At 41.7% G+C, this 24,873-nt stretch overlaps 1 protein-coding gene across 6 annotated transcripts in view; it reads right to left on the bottom strand.

Moving 5' to 3' along the window:
- pcloa (piccolo presynaptic cytomatrix protein a) overlaps positions 1–22,516 on the bottom strand; it is a 44,382-nt gene extending 21,866 nt beyond the window's left edge. For all 6 annotated transcript variants that reach the window (XM_035527954.1, XM_035527956.1, XM_035527958.1 and 3 more), the window contains exons 1-6: positions 22,149–22,516; positions 19,701–20,253; positions 17,612–18,352; positions 7,667–7,957; positions 2,529–6,111; positions 685–2,195 (exon numbers count right to left, since the gene is read on the bottom strand). In XM_035527954.1, coding sequence (XP_035383847.1) covers positions 685–2,195; positions 2,529–6,111; positions 7,667–7,957; positions 17,612–18,352; positions 19,701–20,253; positions 22,149–22,330 — 6,861 coding nt within the window. In that variant the 5' untranslated portion in view covers positions 22,331–22,516. The remainder of the gene's footprint in view (positions 1–684; positions 2,196–2,528; positions 6,112–7,666; positions 7,958–17,611; positions 18,353–19,700; positions 20,254–22,148) is intronic.
- Between the last annotated feature and the right edge of the window lie 2,357 nt (positions 22,517–24,873).

Raw genomic sequence — 24,873 nt, 5'->3', positions numbered from 1 at the left:
CTACTAAAGATTTTGGAGAGCTTTCATTAAAAGAGTAAACCCATAGGTAGAAATCCCTTAAGGTTATGCGTTTTCTGTAGTTTTTCTGCTTTGTCATGCATTGTCTGTCATTACATAATAAATTATAACATACTGGTTTAACTGCAAAGCCAAATAACATTTCAGAAAGATCAACTGGGAACAGAGAACTCTGCATACATGGTAAAACTGCATACACTGTAAAACTTAGGAAAACAACATACTTTTGAAAGCTATGGATTGAGCACTGAAAAAACAATACATTTTGTTGTGGTGCCTTTGAATAGATATGCAATAAAACAGCAAGCAAGTCAATGAAAATCAAGCACTGGAAAAAAGAAAGAGCAAAATGTGAGAACTATGAACTATTTAGACAAAAAGGAACATATCGGGACAAAATCTGAACTATTAACTTGGCTATTATCTTTTCACAATGATGTAGTGAACTTAAATACAAAGAAAAAGAATAAATTAAATGAATTAAATAATGACACAATGATATTTATAGAATCAAATTGATTAACACATTACTTAGAAGAAATGGCATGATAAGGAGACATAAAAAAATAAAGACACAACATACCATGATATTAGCTCCTAAAGCATTTATTTGAACATAAAAGGTCAAATGTTTAATATTAAAGATGAAACAAAATGTGTACTCACAGAGTAACCCTCTGAATACTGGAAACTGGTTGCTGCTCTCTCTTCTGTAGTTGGGCTCATAGGTTTGGGGTCAGACATAGACCTCTGAATGACTTTGGGTGCCCTGGGACTACTAGGAGGGACTCTAGATGGGTCTGTAGCATGTATTTTCTGTGGGCTGGTGTCCCCAAGAGATTTCTCATAGGACACAAACTCAAGGGATTTACTAGGGGACATACAAGGAGATATTGGTGAGTAGAGGACTTTGGGGGATTTTGGGGGAGCTGGATCAACCTTTAGAGTGGAGGTGTCTGCTTTAAGAGACTGATTTATGTCTAATGGGGTAGGGCGAATCTTAGTTCTGTCAGAATTAGGATAATCAACCCTAGTGTCCAGCTGTACAGTGTGTGTTCCTGATGAATCTGTTTGTACAGAGATTTCTGTGAGAGCCTGCACTGAAACTCCACTTTTCTCACTTGAGCTGTATTTACAAACTCGTGGCCTACTACGTCTACCTCGAGCAGGACCTTCCCACTCATCCTGGTCTTCATCATCTGTCTGCACACAACTGTCTACACTTTTCTTGGCACTCTTCTTTTTCCTGCTAGCAGAGTAGGTGCTATCTGTATTATCCTCTTCATCAGTTTGACACCCACTGTCCATCCTTCTGTCTGTCCCCATCACAAGGATGTGTGAGTGCTCATAGGTCTCATCTGGATACATTTGGCTGTATTTCTGATCCTCCAGCTGCTGTCTGAGCTGCTCTTGGAGCCTCTGAATCTGTTCCAACTGCTCCTGTTGCTGAGCATATGTTTCTTTTTGCATCATGAGGTGCGCTTGCCTTTCTTCCTCCTGCTGGCACAGGAGCTGCTGCTTCATAGCCTGTAGCTCTTCAAGCTCTTTCTGTACCATGAGTTGCTCCTGCTCCCGGAAGCGCTGGATCTCTTGCCTCTCCCATTCTAGCTCTTCAGCAACACGCTGCTGTTTTATCTTCTCTAGCTCCAGACGCTCACGCTCCATCTGATACTGTTCATCACCTGGAACCATGGGTGAGGACAAAGCCTCTAGTGAAGCTGCAATTGCCTCCAATGAGGCATCTGTGTAGTCCAGTGCTGCTACTGTGGTTATTGTAGGAACTACTTCTGAGAGACCTGCAGAAAATATATTCTCGGAGAGACCTGTCTCCAGGTTCAAGGGCATGATGCACTGATCGGCTGCTGTATTCACATCAATCATGGAAAGGAAACTCTGTGATCTAGTGAGAGGCTGATTCTGCAGATTTGACAGTGATGGCATTGTGTCACTAGTATGCATGCCTGAGAGAGTGTTGTATGTTGTACTGAAGATAGATCCAGGTTGGGTAGTTATAGCATATGTAGAAGGAACTGGTGCTGCTACAGAGGAGTAAACCACACCGTTTGAAGATCTCAGGACACTAGAAACTCCAAAGTGAGTTCCAACAGCAGATGTTATTCTGGCCTGGGAGTAATGTGGGACTGCTGTAGCTTTGCTTGAGTAGTCCACAGCTTCACCTGTTAAAAGTTCATAATGTAAATAATAAGCTTTGTCTATAAAACCACTAGTAAATACGCCAAGAAAACCATGCTGTGTTTAAATGTCATGCAAAAGTAATTTTTGCCAATTTATTGGACCTGCAAAGCATAAATTAGATTAAGTGACATGCAGAGGCATGCACCCAATTACAAAAAATAAAACAAAATGAAAAATACAAATATGCAAAGCCATTCCATATAAAAGATGCAATGAACATAATGCATCTAAAAAGCACAAAAAGTGTTAGATGGGAACAAGCATAGGTAACTCAAAATGACACCTGTGAGAAAGATCTGTAATATTGCACTGACCTGCCACTGCACAGTGTGTCCTGTGCAGACCAGAGGTTAGGTCTACAGCACCCTCCATTGCCCCGTTGTAATCATAACTATTTTTACTCTTGTACAGGAAGAGACTGGCCTCAGCCAAATTAGTGTCAGACATTGAGGGCTTGATTCCACCAAGTCCTCTCATGCCATAGGGAGAGCGATCATACTGGTAGTGATCATCTCTATAGCCAAAGCGGTCCTCTGGCAATGGAGCTGAGGGCTGCTGAGTTGTGGCACAGCTACCTGCAAATGGAAGCTTATAGACTACATCACAACAGACTGCTCGTCTTCCTGCTGTCAGGTCTACTGGTTTACCCTCATCTTCAGTCATCACTGCTGTAACTGCCTCTGAAGTGGACCCATCTACAGAGACCATGGTTTGAACAGGCTTTACAGTAGTGAGATCAACTGCACCACATACGCGAGTTTCTGGCCAAGGTGGAATTGTGCTAATGCCATTCCTTGCAACTGTGGGTGCTATTGTCACAGGAACAGGGTGAGTTTTACCCCCAGCTGTGGAAAGATTGATTGGCTTTTCTGGTTGAGAACCAACAGGATGGTAAATAATTTGGGAAACAGGCTCAAAAGCTGTTGCAAGTGGGAAAGGCATTGAGGTAGCTTGGGAAAGATCATTGTTCCTGTAGGCCATAGTATCTGTACAATTGAGGATGGTTATTTCATCAGTTACCACAGGTACTGAAGAACTATCAATGCTTAGGTTCATTACAGATGACTGAATAGCACTGTGCTGTCGCCCACTCACACCAGCAAGGAAGCAATGCTGTCGTGACTCAGAGGATGACAGATCCATACCTTTTGTAACAGTTTCAGCATCCACTTTTGGAGTGCGTAGATCAACAACCTCACCAGAATGACAGGGAACCCCATTATGTTCTTGTACTGGTTGTGATCTCAGATGTTCAGGGACACTTCTCCCAGTGGGAGATGGTGGTGGTGTTTTTTCTTGCACAACAGACACTGTTGTTCTTTGAACTACCTGGACACCAATATTTGGAATGACTACTTGCCCTGGACCTGATATTTCTGGGCTGTCTACGGTTTCTGTAAAGTGTGTGAATGTTAATGGTACCCTAGGGGACGTGGGACCAAAACTTATAAGGGCTTGGGATGTCACACCATCTACTGGTGAACCAGGTTGGGATGGCAGAGTAATTACTACATAAGTGTCATGTAAAGACTTGCCAAACCTTGGGGATGTGGGGGACTTAATGGGTGATGTAGCCCCTGATTTATTCTCAGCTGAATGACTCAGATTCAGAGCTCCGTGTATGGAGCCTGTGGGGAGTATGTTTGGTCTTGTTGGAGCATAAGAAGAAGGTGGCTGGGCACTTGTTATGGGTTTTGGAGCTATGGGCGGTTTGATAGTCTCTCCTATTCTGTGACTGAATGTCAGGCCTGCAGGTATGGAGGATGGCTTTGGAGGCACAGGAGGAGGAATGTGGGGTTTGTATAATAAAGCTACAGGTTGTCTAATCTGTGTACTAGGGGCTGTTGCTGGCATTCCAACAGGAACTGTTCTTTGGGGAAAATGAGGTGGAATAATTTTGGGATAAACAACAGGCTTGGGTAGAGTAGCGGGTGGTAGAGGTGGGGGAGTGGGAATGTCTGCTGTTTCCTGAGCTCTGCGTAGAACTGTTGGCTTGGGAGGGACAGGAGGGGCAGCTGATACTATGCTAGGTACTGTTGGAGTGTACTGTGGTACAGTGGGTAAAGGTGATACTGGAACAGAAGGTCTAGAAGCTATGCTAGGAACTGGAGTAGGGGAATCATCTACTTGAGTAAACTCTGAAGACTTTGACAAGTCAACAACATCAGTAGTAGATCTGGTAACAGCAGCTGGTATTTCCTTTGCCTCAGCCACTGGAGTATGTGTTGATGTTGATGCAGTACCCAGTTTTTGACTTAAAATGCTTTCCTCTCCAGATTCCTCTTCACCTGAGGAACACTGTGTCACTGTAAGATCAGGTATAACAGGTCGAACTCTTTCTTGAGGAGCATTCTCTAGTTTGGTGGCAGATGTTTCTTTTATTTCTTTTGCTGTGTTATTCAAATCAGAGATTGATTGGGTTGGACTTGTACCCGGTGTCAGAACACTTTTTTGTTTTTTCATAAGTTCTTCATAAGCTTCCTCAGCATTCAATAATGGTTTTCCATCCTTGCCGAGCTGTCCAGAGATGCTTGTACTGATGGACTCTACTTTTGGGTCATTTAGGGGAGGAATGATATCTGGTTTGGGAATTTCATCCATGGTGTGATCCTCTTTAAGATTTTGCTCTTTCTTGCTCTGCAGTATGTCTTCATAGACTTCATCAGGAGAGCTTAGTGTTTTTGCTTCTTGGTCATTTTTTTCTGTCGTTGATTTTGCCCTTAGCATTATTTCTTCATAGGCTTCATCTGCTGTTTTTTCAGGTTGTTTTTCCTTTGTTTCTTTGGATTGGTTATCAGTATTTTGCTCATCTGTTGGAGAATATAAAGAGACTGATGTTGGCAGCTGATATCCTTCTTGTACAGCAGCAATCTTCTCTGGAAGAATTTCAAATCCTTCTGGTTCTGATTCCATGCTTGGGGAGAAATCTGAACAGGAGGATCTTCGGAATTCCTCCATCTCTGCTTCTTGCCGTAGCTCCTCTGTTGGAGAAGCATCTTCAATTGGTGAGAGATTGCTTGGTGGAGTTTTTGGCCTCTCCCTCCTTCTCTGTGCTCGTATCTCCTCTTTATCCTTCTTAGATTTTTTTCCAGAGATCTTCTGCTTCTCCTGCTCTTTCAGGAGCTCTTCCTCCTCACGGAGCTCTTCTTCTTCAGATGAATCTTCAATGGTGGGTAGCATCTGGCCTGGCTGCCGGTGCTTGGCTTTTCTGTGCTGCTTCCCCTCACCACTGGACCGAATATGGCTTGGGCTGCTGCTATCACTGTCTTCATCAAGAGAAGACAGCGATGTTGGAGATGTCCCTGGAGTAAAGCTGGAAGCATGCAAGCTTGAAGAGCCTTCACCTCTGGATCTGTCATCAGGGGAATCTGTAAGGCTCTCTGGTTCACCATCATCTGAAGTTGGTTTAACAGTGGCCACACTGTTGAGTTCGATTGTTTTGAAATGACGGATACCGGTTCCATTGTCTGCCACAGATATTTCGAGGTTAGGTTCCTTCTGTTCAATGGATGGTGATGAAACCTCATCAGCACTCATTTCCATAATCTGCTTACGGATCGACTCTTCATCTGCAGCACCTGGGCTCTGCCTGCCTACATTCTTTTGAGGTGAAGGCTCTCCCTCACTGCTGTTCTCCAAAATCTTTCCTTCAAGGTCTGTTGGGATTTCTAGCTTCTCTTCATGTTTGCCCTGCTCTGTGCTGATTTTTGGAGACTCTGGGAGACTCTCAGTGTTCACAGTGTCGATTTGTTTCTCATCGTTAGAGGATGCTGTCTTTGCCTCTAGTATTGGAAGTACAGTATTTTCCAACTTAGCTATATCTGAAGGGCTGGTGGGACTGCATGCTTCACTGGCTTCCTCTTTGCCACCAGGTTGCTCTAATAGTTCACCTTTTTTCTGAAATAAAGAAAAAAGTTAAAGTTAAAGCTAGAAAAATTGGAATTTTCAAAACAAGAATATATAAAGAAGGTAAAATAGTGCAACATAGCAGTAACACTTATCTAAAATGTCTAAAAGTTCTTTGTCCCACATTTTCTCTACAGCTACATATACGATTACCTCTCTCAATTCATTAAATTCTTTAGGCATTATCAAAGCAAAAATGCTTTATCAAGCATTTTTTTCAAAATGCATTGGCCCACCTTCCACCTTTGTCCTTTGAATGTCTGCAGATGGCATTTCCACATGGGATTTTTTTCTTGTTTACTAGCTCCAGGCTGTGGAGAAGGAGGTTCTACTACAGGATCTGAGGTACAGTCTACACTTTCATTATTAGATTTGGTGTCAGGCTTTTCTTTAGTAGTGAGTAAGGTTTTACCTCCCTTAAAATTTTCTTTAAGGGGCATAGGAGCAGAATCTATCTTTTGGGCTAGTTATATAAGATGTTGCACATTTGACTTTAGTTCCCTTTCTGACTTCTGCCCCTGTTTCCAACTAAAGGGAACAGAGATTGAGCTCTCTGGTCTGGTGAAATAGATGTGCTAGACTGTTCTGGAACCTTTTTTGAGATGGTGTCCTTCTCCATTCGAAGTCTTTACAATATCATTCACTGACTGCACTGTTTTATCCTGTGAATCTTTGTGCCCATATTTAGCATCACAAATTGAAGACGATAATAACCTCTGCTCTGATTTTGCTTTAACTGATTTACTTCTGACAAACACTCTTGAATCCCTGATGGCTTTTCAGGTTTACATTTCTTTTTTTTTTTCCTGCAGACTCTGAACTATCTTGATTCGAGTATTCGTGTGTGAAATGTTTTAATACATTTTGCAGGGATAGATTCTTTTTTTCTTTAATAGCATTGGCTTCACTAAGAAATTCACCAACTTCTTGTCTCTGTTGTTTTTACTGGCATTTTGATACGCAGAGCACCCATCTCCTTTTCTCCTACTTTAATTGGAGTAGCAAGTTTATCTGCTACAGGGACATTTTCATCATCTGATATATTTCCTGTACTGCAATGTATATGATAAGATGAAGCTAGTTTAACAATACTGAATAGTCTGAATACTGAATATCTGAATATTGACGTTGTGAAATCCCCTCTGCTCCTTGATCAGTTGCCTTCTGCTCTGTTTCACTGATAACAGGATGTATATTACTTGTGCAGTTATCACCTCTGTGGATGGCTTAACATGTGTTAATTGTATTGTTTGCAGCCTGTCTGGGTTAATCTCAAACTTGTCCAATGGCAGGACCTTACTGGGGTTTCCAACCAACTTTACTGGTTGACTCTGCACTTGCTCATTTTTTCTCCCTTTTGGTCCTCAAAATGCAGCTGTTTCTTCTACTCTTTCATCCTCTTTAACATCTTCTGTATACCTTTGGATACTATTAGGAGGAGGGGTGGCAGCTTTGACTGTTGGCTCAGGTGGAATGGATGTGCCTTTTTTGTTTTCTGATGTGATATCAAATGTTTGCTCCTCACTTCCCTCAGGTATTAACCTACCTCTGTGCTCTCCAGTACTGCATTTTCCCCATCCTGTTGCACTGCAGCTGACTCTACTACAGGTTTAGCATCGTCTGTGGTAGCTGGGGCCTGAGTTACATCGGGGGTTGGTGTGGGTGCTTTGGCAGTGGGAGTAGGTGATGCAGGGGTAGAGGAGGCAGTTGGGTCTGGGGAAGGTGGGGGGGTAGGTTGGGATTTAGCTGGCAGCTTTGGGGAAGGTGGAAGTGGCATATCCCCAAGTTTTCCAGAGAGAGTCCTTTGTGTCTGGCAGTTCAGGCATAGCCATTCGTTCTGTAAGACAATAAGCAAATACATTAACATGGGTGTAACACAAAATGCCTTTGGAACTTGCAGCATATTTCACAAGTAAGCAGTGGATTAACAGAAAAAAAATAAGGTTATTTTTCTTTTTATTGTTTTTTTGCAATTATTAGTGGAAATATGAATATTGTGACTTTATTGTTTGTGACTTTATTGTGCTATACCTGACAAACATGATATGCCATCTTGCTTTTACTGTCAAATAAACTAAACTAGATGTGTTTTAATTTCACGTCATTTACATTAAGCAGGCCTGGGCAAGGAGAGTCCAGAATAACCAATTCTATTTCTGGGGAGATAGTTACATGTTAATTAAGAGAGATACATATAGTCCATTATTCATGGTAATAGGACAACCTGTCAGAAAAGTTCAGCTTTGATACAGACATGTGCCACAGCAGACCATTTGGTTTATTTCTGTTTGTTTATGACTGTGTGCAGATTTGTGTGTGTGAGCATCAGGGTGGATGATAACAGGCAGCTGATTGTTCTGGTGGGATTGTTCAGGAGAATTAACTAAATGCCTGTATTTAGAGCCAATTAAAGCTTACTGCAAACAGAGCAGAGTGAACAACAGAAGAGCTGTTCCCTCCATGTTGACTATCCAGTACAGGATCTCTTTACTTTGATTTAATCTTTAGTTCAGTTGGTGACAAGCATCTTGGTTGACTGTCTTTTCAGCAATAGCTTAATTAAGACATACCTACAGCACAAAGAATGCTCACATTTATCAAAAGAAGCACTATAAATGCTGAGACCTGCAAAATCAACTACATTTGAAGCGCCATGTGCAGTATATTGCGACAGCAAAAGCCTCAGACAGTGCTAAAATGAGAGATAAATATATACCCAGAATGCAATGAGAATGGCACAAACGCAGTAGTCATATGACACTGTTCTTGCTTCAAAGGCTGATGTAAATTTTGGAAGTTTTCTCTCACATTTGAGTGCTGAGGCTTAATGCGTTATACTCAGCATTTCCGTGATTCTCCACTGGTTTCACAGACGGTCTTAATCTAAATTAAACAGTCTTGGGTATCACAGTGGTTTAAGAGGGCAAGCAGAGCAGAGACTGGCATTTATCACAGCCAAGTAGGAATGGAACTGTGGAACATTCCAAGCACTCAGAAAGCACAAATGAAGCACAACATAAAAATAAGGAAATTAGTTTACTATAAGATCACAACTTCAGAATGTCATAAAATATTTTAGTTGTACGATTGATATGAAGAAAATATAAGATGGAGTGTTACCCTTCTCTATGTGCTGTTCCAGAAGCTGCACTTTAAAGGTATCTATAGTAATAAAAAAGATTACTGACCCTTTTCCTCCATCTCTTATCCTGCAGTTTAAGCAATTTTATTGTAAAATAATCATGTTCTTTTTTTACCTTCATCTGCACTTTCCAGCCAAATTAACACCTAGAGACTGGTGAGCAGTGATTTCTATTAACTCAGAAAAAGTGAAGCCAGTGTGCATTCTTTTCCTACTCACTTAATTCATCAGTAATGAAGCACCCAAGCTAAGCGGAGAATGATATTTTGTTATCAGATCTTATTCAGGGGGAGACAAAGCTGGAACTGAATGAAATTCCATCTGTTTGACTCTCAGGTCACTGGCAGCGATGATGAAACATCAATAGTCATTTTGTTCAATCGCTGGCGAAATAAAATGTAACACTGTAGTATGATATGGCCAAGGTCCTTCGGAGTCCCATAATGCAATGGGTTTTTATAATGCTATCCATTAAATTAACCAAGCCAAGAGGAAGACTGATCATAACTGATGTGAAGTAATGAGAACACAGTCACATGATATGTGATTGGGCCTGAAAACCACATTTGTTTTACCCATCAGAGATTCTATCACATGAGCTGAGTGTATAACCAAGGGAATCAGACACAACTTTATAGAACATTTCCCTGGAACATTTCCCAGCCCTGGAGCCTTTATGTGTCTCAGGTACCTGATAAACAGTTGTCACTGACTTTATTACCAATTCCAGCAGTCATAATCACATTTGATTTTTACTGGGGAAGTTAAGGTCCGCATCAACCAAGCTTGTTTAAATTACTAGTGAGTCATACTTCTTGCACTAGTCATCTCTCCAAGTATGAGAACTGAATGTGAAGATAATTAGCACCAAATCGTAAAGACTTGGACCGCATGGATGGCAGATTTACACATAGACCTACACACTGATGACATATATATTTGAGATTCACACCACCATAATAAAAGAAGTCTATCATATAGTAAAGACGAATATGTTTTAAGTACTTCACTCACCTCAGAGAACTGGGAATTTAAACCATGCTGAGGTATTAAGGGAGAAAACAAATACAGAAAAGACCATTTAAAATGTCTGGCCAGTGCTTTTCTTCACTTGACTAGCAGGTGGCAAATTGAAAGGGTCTCTGATATCAGAAAACAAAAGATATTTTCATCTGTGCTTTGCATGTGTTTTTAGGCAAATCGGAGGATCTAATCAAAGCATAGAAGGAGCATTGCTAATATCAATAACATATCAGGTAGATAGTATAAATATAAAACCTTCAAAATATAACTCAGGACAGAGGGGAGTTTTCATGCTGTCTATTTTACTATGTGTGTTGGATTCAACAGCCAATTAGGAAATAAATGCCCAGAAAATGACATCCTCTACTACGGAATAAAACTCTTAGTAAGGTGAAACTAGAGAGAAAAGGGCATTTTCATCTGTGAAGGTGAATATGCTATAGCTTTGATTAAGTGTTAAGGAACACAATATGCTAGCAACATAAAACACAACAAAATCTTGACTGTATTGTCCATCTAGTGTAGTGTCCTAGATGGTATTTTGAGCTGGTTGAAAGGACTGAAGTGGGTGGGTGTGTTCGCTCCCAGAGAGAGCTTCCTGTCGATAGAAGAAACAGGAACGTGTGTGTGTGTGTGTGTGTGTGTGTGTGTGTGTGTGAAGTCTGGCAATAAATGTGGGAAATGAAGCTAAATTTACTCATAACTGTGGCACTGTGGTTGATTTCTGTTCGTGCACTGAGGAAAGCCATCACTAACGCTGATATCATAGATTACATATATATCTATGTATCACCACCCACATCATTAAAACACCTATTTTGCACTTACATTTACTGGCCAAAGATTATGAATGCCTATCTTATAGGTCATTTTATATCTGTGCCATTACATTCCATTTTTTGCCTCACCAATGTAAGCCACTCTCCACCCTGGTTCTCACTGGTTAGCTTGTGACCACAGGACCACTGATGACTATTCTCACCACAGCAGTAGTACTGACATGGTAGTGGCATGGAAGTTGGTTTTGAAAGGTACCTGCATTACAGCAGTGTCAAAGGTGATCTGCCACCCAGAAATATCCAGAAAATATAAGAAACTATGAGGAGTTGGAAGATACATGAATAGTTGGAGGATGCAAATTGTGCACAGCAACAGATCTACAGTCTCTAAATTCTTCTGATTAATAAATGTTTCAGGCATGTGGGTTATGTATCAATCAATCAATCAATCAAATCAGCCTATCTATCTATCTATCTATCTATCTATCTATCTATCTATCTATCTATCTATCTATCTATCTATCTATCTATCTATCTATCTATCTATCTATCTATCTATCTATCTATCTATCTATCTATCTATCTATCTATCTATCTAATCTGTGTGACTGTCTGTCTGCCTGTCCATCTTTCTGTCTGTCTGTCCTTACTGCTCTCTGTATCTCTGCACTCTTACAAGGTGGCTCTTTAGACAACTAACCTATGAACAAAGACACAAAGACACATAAACACACACCCACATTAAAATACATGAATCAGGTTTCTTTGTCCCAGATGGCTGAGAGCAGGTGGACAGGTGAACTGATGAACAGGTGTGAGAAGCTAGCTTGGCTGTGCCATTGTTCTCATGAATACAGCTTTGTTCTCATTTCATGTCCCACTTTGGGTTCTTTTATACAGCATTATTTCTTAATTCAGGCAATTAAATGTATTTTTTTTTTGCGTTTAATTCAAATTCTATAAGATTAAAGTACAGCAGTGGCCAAGATGTGTGAAAGGCTGAATTGTTGCTAGTACACAAAAGACATGCTAAGTCATATCCACTTAGGCAGATTGCTTAAATACTCTTCCTGTTGTGGCCTTAACCCTCATTGCATCTTTAATGTCATTGTTTATTTTTCTCTACTCCCTAACCCTAGTCTTCACTTTTTACTCTTCTTTTTTCCTCTCCTTACTATCAAAACTGAAGTAGGTCTCTAGGCAGCATCTTTATAATCTCCAGGTGATCAAGTGTGTGTGTGTGTGTACATGTTTGTGTGTGTGTGTATATGTATATGTGTGTACGTGTGTGTGTGTGTGTGGGTGTGTGTGTATGTATGTGTGTGTACGTGTGTGTGTGTGTATGTGTGTGTGTGTGTGTGTGTATGTATGTGTGTGTATATGTATGTGTGTACGTGTGTGTGTGCGTGCGCGTGTGTGTATGTGTGTACGTATGTGTGTGTGTATATATGTATGTGTGTACGTGTGTGTGTGTGTGTGTGTATGTATGTGTGTACGTGTGTGCGCGTGTGTGTATGTGTATATGTATGTGTGTATATGTATGTGTGTACGTGTGTGTGTGTGTGTGTGTGTGTGTGTCTATATGTATGTGTGTGTGTGTGTGTGTGTGAGTGTGTAAGTGTTTATTTGTGGGCTTTTGCTACTTTTCTGGCTACAAGTCTGATAACTCTCTATATTTTGAGTCTCAGTGGCTCTGAGCCAAGCAGAGAGCTCTGGCATATTTAAGGACTCAAAGTGGAACAATTTGGAAAACTGCTTGGATGATCACAATTCACAAATATTCTACACAAACACAAAAGAGATAATTACATTGTAAGTTTTGAACACAAGTGTAACAAACTAGGGCTAATGACCTGTCTTTAGACATAGCTGGTGAATAGAGAACATACCTTCCTCTGTCTCAGTGTCATGTCCCCCCCCCCCCACACACACCCCTCTAAAAATGTAGAGCCTTTCAAAACATCAGAGAGAGGCTGGCACATGTTGGACAGGAATATGCCCAGCCTCAGAGAGAGGCTTTTGAAAATAAACTCTCTCTCTCTCTCTCTCTCTCTCTCTCTCACACACACACACACACACACACACTCACACATACATATGCATCCATCATGTACAAATGGAAATAAAAGTCCACTGACATAAAGACGCCCAGTATCCCAGAGTGCCTTGCAGTCGTGCATGGCCCTGCCTTCACTGTTCTTTTGTCATTCTGGCTATTTTTGCTTCTTTATGACTGTCAGGTAGCATGCAAATATACTAAGTAATACTAAGAAATACAGCCAATATATAAATACAGGTAGACACTGGCATTTTCAAATGTATTTTGCATATTTAAGTCTTAGATCAGAAATCCCCAGATGCACATGCAAGATTTTCACAGAAGAGTACAATAAAATTACTGTAAGCAAACATATAGACAGAGAGGAAGAAATGTAGCTTCAAAAGGTAAGCACAGAACAGAAAGAGTAAACATCACCTGATCAAACAGACAGGTGGACAGATATCCACAGTGATAGAGATCACACTTTCACACACACACACACACACACACACACACACACACACACACACACACACACATACACACACACAACACACACACACACACGCGTGTGTGTGTTTGTGTGTGTGTGTGTGTGTGTGTGTGTGCGCGCATTACATAAAATAGCCAAAGAGAGAAGGAAAATCTAGACTGTAGCTATGGGAACAGAGCTCACAGACTCAGACAGACAGAGCAGAATGACTGATGACTTAGCAACTCAAGAAAGAAAGAAAACGCAAAGCGTCATCTGTCTAGCCAAATGGCAAGGAAATAGACCGACGGACAGTGAAATGCCTACAGTACTCATTGTTCCAGGGATGTAACCAGGTACACAGAAAACAAATCCTATCCTTTTCTGCCATATTTCTTATTTTTGCCAATATTTCTTATGGAACTTTAATGGGTGAGGAGTCATACCATGGTGGCAGTCTCACAGTCATAAAGAAACTCTCTTGAGTACAATGGAAGAAATCAGTCTACCACTTTGAAGACAGTGGTGAGTTAAATAAAAAGCTCAGAGGGAGGTCAGGCAGAACTGTAAGTGACCCAGAGAAGCATAGGCAGGAGGAGAGGGGCAGCAAGCTTGGGTGCTGTGACCATTTGGCAGGAGGTAGATGGGGCTTAGTGAAGGAGAATGTGGGCATTACAATGGAGGAGTGAGGCAGAATATTATCTCAAAGAGCAAATAAAGAAGTACTAAGCAACAGGCAAGCATAGATAAGGCATAGGGCATAAATAAGGCATAGGGCATAGACGTGGTATGTTATGGCAGGAGGTGGAGTGACAGGGGGGAGGGGCAACACATCAGTTGGCCTACTCCTAAGTCAAAGCCAGGAGCAGCAGATGGCAAACTAGAAAAAAAGGCTTGTGTAAAGGGATCTAAAGCCTGGTCCAGCTAGCTGCATGACTACTGTGAAACCGTCAACACTCCGACGCATGGAAACGTCATACCCGATGACAGTCCAGTTAAGAATAAATAGCTTCATTGGTCAAAGGATGAAGATTGCCCCTCTGATTGGTTCAGCCACTTAAATCACCTTCATGTCTAGCTGGGTCTGCATATGGTAGCAAGGAGGAAACAATCAGAACGTGATGGTTCCAAAAATAAACATTCTGGCCAGGTTGGCGCTTTAGTGTCTGATCATTAGTGCAAACAGGGTGGTTATATCAGTTGGGAAGGTAAATACTGCCAACTTGAAAGTGACTGACAAAATGCACCTCCTACCTCTGATGTATTCTCCTGTTATGTAAAGTGCAACATAATTGTTTGCTACAGGGGACATGGCATTGTTGCTATGCACTGTCACCACGGAGGAGAAATGTTCCACTTCCATTTTGACTCAGCAGTAGTGAAGGCATGCATTTTGTGCATACTCCCTTCAGAAAGGGGCGAGGCACTGAAAAGTGTCTGAAGAGGCCATTAGGCTGCTCAGCCTTGTGGCACAGCCTGCTCAGCTAAGGGAGCGTCTCAAAAATTTCAGTTCAAAGATAGCAGGAAACAAGTAGTTGAAAACAGTGAGGACTGTGTTTAGGTAAAAATGTATAATTTCTATATTTTATATACTAAATATTAATTTGAAGAAAACAGAATGTGTTGAGCCTCACCTATTTTAGACATAACAATATACATAAACACAGAGTGAAACATGTAAGACAAACACTGTAAAGTGTTGCAGTCACATTAATAAGTAAAAAACTCAAAGGAGAGGATGACTGTTGCCTCAGGGGAGATAGATGGGGAGAAAGAAAGAGACAGAGAGACAGCAGGAGAAAATAAATCTTGTCATCTCACTATGAAACAAATATGGACAGATTCCGAGTAATATTCCAGTCTAACAATACATCTCAGCTGTTGAGATTCTGTTAGCTAGGACACACTACCTATGTACACAAGAGCCAGACATGTACATGAACATACATATACACTCTTTACAAATATACATACAAATAACAAACCAAGAATGAAAAACATTTTTAAAAAGTTCCTTTTTCTGCAAGAAATGAAATGCACTGGCAGATTTATATGTTATTACAATATATTTTAGAGGAATAACCAAACAATAGTGACATGCCTACAACAATGCTTCCTATCCCCAGTCCTCAGAGGTACCCAGCTGGTCCACATTTTTTTCTCCATTTGCCAACACATCTGATTAGAGTGACTAGGAACACTGAATATGTGGTTCTTTGTAGCTTGGATAGAGCAAAAATGTAACTATATAGGGCCTTCAAGAGCTGGATTGGGAGACACTAGTCTATGGCACAAACCCACACCTTTGCCATTATCCAGTTAATCAGATCCCCATCACTCAGGAAGAGCACATCAAAGACAAACACACATTCTGAGTCAAACTATTCAGATCAGGACTTAGTCAGGGGAGGAGGAAGTTTGAAATTAAAAACAGAGCATTCCTAAAATAGCAACACTTCCTATAATAACAGCATTGTTTTCTACAAAACAGTGCTTCCAATAATAACAAAATTTTGTTCTCTACTGAAGCCCAGCAGAGTTTGTAATGGTCTGATCCTGTCTAATCTCTTATTCAAACTGAAGCACATTAGTGGTGATTTTGCTAATACAGTTACTCAACCCTTGGCTTCACACTTACTCTTATAACACAGAGATACAGCAAACATTTACTAACTGTCATTATAGGTGGAGTTTCAGTAACATAAGTGGGAAAGATTTTTCTGCCACCTTGGTAAATTGCTGCATAAAAAGTGATATCATAGTCTCAAACACTGTGTGGTCGAGCAGGATGGGCCTGCTCAGGCTAATCTGCTCAACTCACCTGTAATAGACTCACAGGATTAAAGTGAGTGAGCAATAGAAGTAATAGAATGCAGGAAAATTGCCCTTTTTTGTAGACACACACACACATACAGACACACACATAGACACAGACACACACACACATATGCACACATACACACACTCCGAGTGTCTAATACGAACACTGTCCAGCAACTTAGGTCACCATGTTTGTGAAGAAAAAACATGGAATGAGTTTCTTAATGGGTGTCTTATATGGCACTGATCTAAAAATAAAACTGAACCACAACTAAATATTTCCCAGAACAATAGTTAAGACTGTGTCTCTTAAGCTTCTGTGCAAAAGAGAAGATCTACAGCATGCTCTATGTAGTTATATAGTTTTATATTTTTAGTTCAAGAAGAGGACAATAAGTACTGAAAAGCATATTACCCATGACAACTGGGCATGAAATTGTCATTCATTTATATAATAAATGCACAACATATTGAGTACATTAACATTTTATCATGTCCTGCAACTGAATGTGTTAGGGGTATCAAGCAATAATGTCATGATAGCTTATTCATGACTAATTGAGGTGTGGCCGTTAAAAAGGTCCTCTCTGTTGCTGTACCTGTGACATCATTATATATATATATATATATATATATATATATATATATATATATATATATATATATATATATATATATATATAATTAAAAAAAAATCATCCTTCCTCCTAGTAAGCCCCAAATTCCAAAGAAAAAGGTGAGTAAAAAAGGGAAAAGCTGCACATGGGATAATGACTTCAGCTCCAGATCACACATGCTCATCTCAGACACATGCAGTGGGGCACCAACTGCCAGGCAGTGAAGATAACATCTTTGATTGGACAAGTGTTTGTGTTCAGCAAGAGCTGACAAGTGCACTACAACTTTAAATGTTTAATGTTCACACATCAGTGTTTTACATCCTTAGGCTCTAACATTATCACTGGCAGGGTCCTCTTGGCCTCCCCTTTGCCAGTGTTAAAGGGGTGAAGTGGAAGGTTACTCCTTGTCAGATAATTCGTTTGATTTTTAACATTGGTACAATTAAGTTTAGATCATCATTTTTTTTTTCCTGACAACCACCAACTCTCCTATGCATTATCAATATCTGGCAAAATGATGGGCCTAGTCAGCTATGGCTTGCATTCCATAGATGGGTAAACCTTTATAGGTAGTATTGTATAGAAGATGCTTACCTCTGAGACATGTGGCATAGGGTTGAAACCACACTGGTTACACACAGTCTTCTTGCAGTCTGTACAGACAGAGTAATTGGGTGCAGCTCCTGAACCAATGTTCAGTTCCTCTTTACAAAGTGGACAGTTGGACTGAGTCACTGAACCTGGAGCTGCCTTTTCAGGCTCTGTGGTGGGTTTATCTTTTGGGGCATTTGGGTCAGGGACTTGAGATTTGGGAGAGGCTGGCGCTTTGGAAAAGGCAATCGGGGTACTACGTTGTGAGTCTGCAGGCGATCCTGGAGAGGAGTTGGAAATAGAGTCAGTGGGAGACTTTGGCTCCTCCCCAGTGAGGAGGCTCGTGGCTGAGCTAAGGAATGAAGAGCCGAACCCAAATATCTTCCCCGAAACAGCCTCAGGTGGTGGAGAAGCAGCCGTGGATGGCTTGGCTGGTTCGGTTTGCCCACTGAACCCACCGAAGAGCTTCCCAGTCACTGATTCAGTGGTCTGTGTTGGAGTGCCACCCTGAGGTTTAGATGAGCTGCCAAAACCGCTAAAGAACTTCCCTGTGACTGCCTCTGCTATAGGGGCTTTTGCTGTGTCGGTCAACCCGCCAAGACTGAATCCCCCAAAAAAGCCACCCCCATCTTGCTTGGTTTTTGAAGGAGAGATCTGGGGGCTGCCCTTTGGACTTGCAGCAGACGGTTCCATGTTTCCTAGCGTCCGCTGCATTTGGCAGTTCAGACATAGCCATTCCTTACCCTGAGAAAACAGCCAAAAAGGGAAGGACACATAAAGCAAATGCCAAAAAATAAGCACAAAACACACACATACTGTGCACAGGCATCCATATACATGCATAGTTTAGCAAGAACATCTGTTTTAATTTCCCCTTACACCCTGCTTGCATAGACGATTGTTCATAGAAAGTTATAAATTCATAAATCCAAAGGTCACATTTTCAAGGAGCTTGGAGAGTTTTTCAGTTTTTCATTACTTGATTCTGTAAACCACCTTTTTTATTTACAGTTAGGTATGGAACAGTATCAAATACAATACCAAATCCATTAAAAAATCCTTTTAAAAATAATCCTCATTCGAAAAATGAACATAATGATGAATAGCTTGGCCATTTATTAATTTTTTGATATATCAGTATGTATATATGAACTACATCCTTGTATAAAAAATATAACAGCATAATGCATATTCAGATCTCAAGGTTCACAGTACTGCACAGATTATGGCTTTCCTGCTCCAGCACATCACAATATACTCATTGGCTGGACATCAAGGTCTTCATGAGTCGAATCATGCTGTAGTAGTTTAAGCCCAAAACTGTGCAGTGTTTTAGTGCCCAGAGCTAGCCTCATGAAAAGCCAATGCAAAATGCATGTTTGATTGTGCTTGAGTCAATTCTTTATATTTATGTAATTACATTTAAACCAGTAGACACAGATGTTGTTATTCCTAGGTCTTTCCACTTTATATTTCATCACTGAACAGAACAGTAAACAACACTTTGCGATCTCTAAGGCTTTGCTATTCTCATATTGGTCCCCGAACGTAGTGAAAGGCAAACTCCTGCACTTCCTGTTGGGATGACATGAGTCACCTTGATAATCTTCCCCCTTGGAGCCCATATGGTCCCTCTTCCCCCTGGGGGAAACCGATACTGACTGCAGGTCCACCAGAGCATCTTTCTCAATCAAATCCAGCCATGCTTCAGAGATTTTAGGTCTGATGTTTGGACACGTAATACTTCAAGGCAAAATGCAACTGTTTTCTTTAAACACAGTGATTGTGTTCAGATGATTCATGAAAACATTCATTGCTCCTGAAAGGCTGGATTTCGCAGTGTGCACACACTAAACACCAAAATAAAACATTAATGTTTTTAAACGTCCTTTGCCAACATTACAAAAATAGAAACATCAGTTTACATTTTATTTCAGAAAATTGGGAATTATATTATCTAATTATATTTATATTTTTAAGATGAATTATATGCACCATTTGAATCCACAGCCCTAGTGTCTCAATTTGGCCTGTACTAGTGCTTAAGGGTTTGGGATGATAATGATGTGGTGGGGCAATGTAGGGATCTTACCGACGAGTCAGGAGGGCTGAAGCCACACAGATTGCACACCTGCTGTTTGCACCCTGTGCAGGTGTTGTAGTTGGGTGGCTGGTCTTTGGCCTGCAAGTTGAGCTCAGTGGTATTACAAAGAGGACAAAATGCTCCTCCAGCCTTCGGTGGGGGAGGGCTAACTTTACTCGGGCTTCCAGGCCCGGGACTAGCAGGCTTTCCTGCAGACCCGTGTGGTGGAGCTGCCTGCTTCGGTTGTCCTTTAGGCGAGCTCTGCTGAGAGCTGGGCTTGGGTTTGTCTTCTTCATCGTTACCAAAAAGGCTGAACTTTTTGGTACTGGCTGAGGAGACAGCTGAGGTGACCCCACTCAGGAATGAAGAGGAGAACATGCCAGTATGGGATTGCTCGGGGCCTTTGGGCTCCTGCCTGAAGCGAGACTCGAGGAGGCTGAGGGACGAGGGACTGCGGCCAGGCTTTGGCTTGGGTGGTGGACCCTCGCCAAATGCGTCTACAGTTCGACTCTTACTGAGCCCTGCTGGACCTCGTCCTCCAGAAGGCTGAGGCACTGATGGCCTGTGTGGTAAATAAACACAAAAAAGGGGTGAATTCTCCATACTGAGTGAAGTAGTGGCAAAGCATGGATAGTATGCATCACAGATTTAATAATATGATGCCTTCTTAATTGCCATCATGGAAAACTTCCAAAATAGCTTTGGCCCTGATGTGGATATACTTTCCAGACAGACTGATCAATAGCCGACCATAATAGCCAAGCTCTGAATTCAGGCACTGCATGACAAAGCAAACTTACATCAAACACAAAAATACTAGTAGGTAAAAAACCCCAGTTTAAAGCAAACAATAATGCCTAAAACATAATCTAAGCATAAGCAATCGTTTTCACATGAACCATATAAAGATATTGCTTTTTAACATCACAGAAATCTAAACCTCTCATCAACACACCTGAGACCTGTCGTGCTGTGAAAGAGAATCTTGTTGGCATCTGCAGCACTGTACACTGCCATAAAACCAGATAATTAAGGTCTAATAAAACTACACTAAAAAAAGCCCAGAGGTTAAGGGGATTTGATCGTCTGAACGGTTGTTATTCATTTTAATCAATACTTCATTCTTTAAGAGAGAATTATACTCTTGCTTCCGAAAGAGATGTTCACAACCACCTTTAAAGTACTGAGAGGTAGAGTGGGATTTGAATCACTACTTATTTGAACCGTCTGTATTTGAGAATTATACTCGAACTGTCCACTTGTAACAACGAGGCGTTTTCCCTTTCATCGAGAAAAGCGCTTTCTCTACATACCCATGATGTGATTTTCAGCACCACGGAGAGCGAACGTAACAACTGATGGACTTTCTCACCTATATACTTCTATACGTAAACTACACCTCGAGATAAGAACAGAGTTAATATACATCATGGCATTCATGCTTGCTGTGCTATATATAGTCATTAATATTTATACCCCTCCCCCCGATTTGCACAGATAAAAATAATTTTCACGAAGAGGAACTGCATGGCCCTGTGCTTCCTATTTAACGCCTCGCGTTTTTTGTCTTTGGGCCGGGATGACAGTGGAAATGACGACAGTATTACTACATTTGATCGAATTATCACGCGTTTTGTTTTAGTGGCGTCAAGGAGTGTTATTCCCTATTTTCCAAAGCAGCATTTATGACATCACCTGCACAACCCATAGGGCAGTATATGTTTAAATAGGAAAAGCGGCTATAATTTATAGATCCACGAATAAGAAAATTGACAAAACAAAAACAAAATAAACATTAACCGATGAGGACGCATGTACCAAGAGGTCGAGGAAGCACAATTCAAGGAAGAAAAAAATACTTGGCAAGGAAATATTTACCCATCAAGCAATTCGATTTTTTTTCTTCAAGCAATGCTCTTTGATAAACTAATAAAGGCAAATCCAGTAAACAAAAAACAACAAAAAAAGAACCATCCATTAAGCTTTGAATCAAATCAATCCAATCATTTTATTATACGGCCCACTACATAAACGCGTAGATTGGACATCTGTGTTTGTTTGGCGAGAAGCAACGGCACTCATCTTTGCTCATGGATTCAATGCTCATAGTAAACCAAGATTACTATGCTCCAAATTAACCATCAAAGAAATAGATACACAAGGCAACTAAAACAACAACTGATTCAGATGGCGCTTTTACACCAGTCCAGACTTTAGTTGTAGCTTTCTTTAAATTAGCTGATTGTGATTATGAATCTCGATGGGTGTGTTTTGCCCCCGTGCTGCGGTCGTGATGTGCCAACCTGCAGTGCCCCGTTCAAAACACAATATAATCGCACACGTCTTCTCCGTGTAGCCAACGAGCCGGGTAAGGCACCTGGAGGGCTTAACATGCTTACGGCACGAATACATATTAAACGCGCCACTGGAGCCTCCTTGTACGTTAAATCAACTTGCCTGGACTGAGATTTTGCCATAGCGGCTACGATATCCTTCCTCTCCTCCTCGCTCAAATGGCTGAGATCCGCCTCTTCCCCTGCAGGCATCTGGATGAAGCCACCCTTCCCGTCAGGTGCAAGCCCCGCTGGTAGTCCAGCAAGACCCCCTTCGCCGCCTTCCACGCTCGCCTCGTTCCCCATAATCCCTCCCTTTTAACAAACTACGCGGCAGTACAGATGTTTAGATCCGCAGAAGATGCTAAAACTCGGTATACGCGGCCGTCGGTGGCGTGTCATACTATTTCTACATATTTACTCGCCTCCCCTTCGACTCTCTCTGTTGATAACGCACATTAGGAGAACGGTGCCCCTCTGTGCGCGTCCACTGTTCAGTCTCCCCTCCCTTCACCCACGGCGCGCATGTGCCGCCCCTGACAGGTGATCAGAAGACATTTCCGAAGAAAAACAAAATTAAAGGGGAACCGATCTCTTTATAACCACAATCAAATCTTATATTGTAATCTTCAGGAATACTGTGTACAGAGCTAATTTTTAATTGCCTATATTTTTTCCCACTCAGTAGCTCCTATAGGGGCCAGTATATCATCAGTGTATATATTTTCCAGACACTTTATTAGAAACTCAGACCTTGCAGGTGCTCTCACCGGCCATTTATTAGATGCACCTGTCTTATAGGTGCATTTATAAATATATAACACAGACTGTAGACCATTTTCAATTCACCAGCCACCTTATACTCTATTAATCTCTGGTTATTTTCATATCCATGGATTACAGCATTTATTTAGGTGATTAAATCATTCTAAACACAGATCTAATCCTAACATGGTAATGGCATGATTTCTGGTATTAAACAGGTCCAGGTAGGTCAGGCACAGCTGTTTTTTGTTGCTGTTGTTTATTTTTTTGTGTCAGTTCAGTGTCTCTGGGAGTGGTCCACTAACCGAAGATAACCAGCCAACAGTAGTTCTATGGCCTGAAACTGATTACAAAAAGGTTAGAGGAATGCTAAAACAAGCCTAAACTAGATTAAGATAAACTGAGCTATGCTTGCCAAGAGATGGGTTACAGACTAACTTTCTAGTCCCTGAGACATGTCCCTCATGCTGTGGACTGGCCACATCCATAGTCTCCATTTTCCTGCCTGCCACCTGGGCCAGCAACAGCACCAATAGACTGGTCTCCTGGCTGTTGATATGGGGCAATGAATGTGGACACTGTGCTCCACTCTAGTCCTGATATACTATCTCGGCTAGGTGCTTCTTCACAACGCAGGGGCCCTCCCATGATGACTGGAACTTAGGGCAGCATGCAGCCCACTCATGGCAAGTCGCTGGCTCCTTTCTGACAAGTGCTGGAGTTGCCCTAGTGTTCTCTGGTGAGCTATTGCACAGAGTGGAGGCATTGGCAGAACACCTCAATAAACCCTGCTCTGGGCTCACTGCCCTCCTTGGTCCCCAGCAGACAATGTAGTTCCCAGAATTGCTGGTAGAAGAGAGGCCCAGGTTGTCCACTACAACCCTCTCCATAGGTGCACCAGAGTGAAGAGATTTAGTAGGCAGGTGTGACAGCTGTAGCAGTCCCTTCTTCATCATGGACTGTTCACAGCAGTGCAGATAAAGTTCTACGTCCATGCGACATCCCAGTCAGTAGAATCGCCACCACAGCTGCTTCAGCATTTTTCCCACACCAAACTCCCACGCTAGCTGGCCCATGCACCGTGCCCAGCAGAGTTTTGCTCAGGCTGTGTGGTACTAACAACTGCCACACACGCTGCCCAGGCAACGGTTCCTCCCACACACAATACAGCAGCACATCTTGCATTCAAAGACTGTCCCAGCCTGCGTGAATTGTCTTAATGGTGGGCCCCTGCGACAACACGTGCACCCAACTCTGCTAGGAGCCATCTGCATGCCCCAGAGAGCACTACATCCTCCTCCTGGATGCGATGGAACTACTCACAGATCACAGCATCCAGCAGGGGGTTACAGCAGCAGCAGCACACCTCTCAGCTCCCCCCATTCACTTCTAGAGCCACACACAGAGAAGCATCCTTCTGTAGCACACGGACAGCAAGATGAGGCACAGTGTCAGATACCAAAGTTGTATTCCTGCAGCGCTGCAAGCCACCTCACTACTTGACTCTCGGGCTCTCTGAACTGCATGAGCCAAGTCAGTGAGGTGTAATCAATATGCAGGATCAAATGGACACAATAGATGTAAGGGCAAAAATGACGTAGCTTCACTCCGACCGTGAACAGCTCTCTCCTTGTCATGCAATAGTTGCGTTCTGGTTTGCTCAAAGACTGGCTGTAGTATACAATGACTCTCACGGTCCCATCCTGTACCTGTGGGAGGACAATGGCCTTATTGCTGGTGTATGCGTCCACGATGAAATCGTCGCATGCCCTGGGAAATACCAATACACTGGTGCCTCAAATAGCTGACTGCAGACAGCAGCAAACGCATGCTTAGTTTCCTCATCCCACTGGACGTTCCAACTCCTTCTTCGTTATGAGTAATTGTAATTGTAACCCCAGTAAAACAAACAAACCAACAAATAAACAAAAAATCCTCAGTAAATATCTGAGTAGTAATTGTTACTACTTAAAAAACAGCAACAATGAAAGTAGTGAAGTCAAATTTAATTTATATAGTGTTTTTTTACAACAGTTGTCTCAAAGCAGCTTTATAAATCACTTGTCACTGTTGACAAGTGTTGT

The sequence above is a fragment of the Electrophorus electricus genome, chromosome 7 (assembly GCF_013358815.1).
Source record: "Electrophorus electricus isolate fEleEle1 chromosome 7, fEleEle1.pri, whole genome shotgun sequence".
In the NCBI taxonomy this organism is placed as follows: domain Eukaryota; kingdom Metazoa; phylum Chordata; class Actinopteri; order Gymnotiformes; family Gymnotidae; genus Electrophorus; species Electrophorus electricus.
Note: the sequence above shows the minus strand (reverse complement) of the source record. Positions and strands in the feature narration are given on the sequence as shown.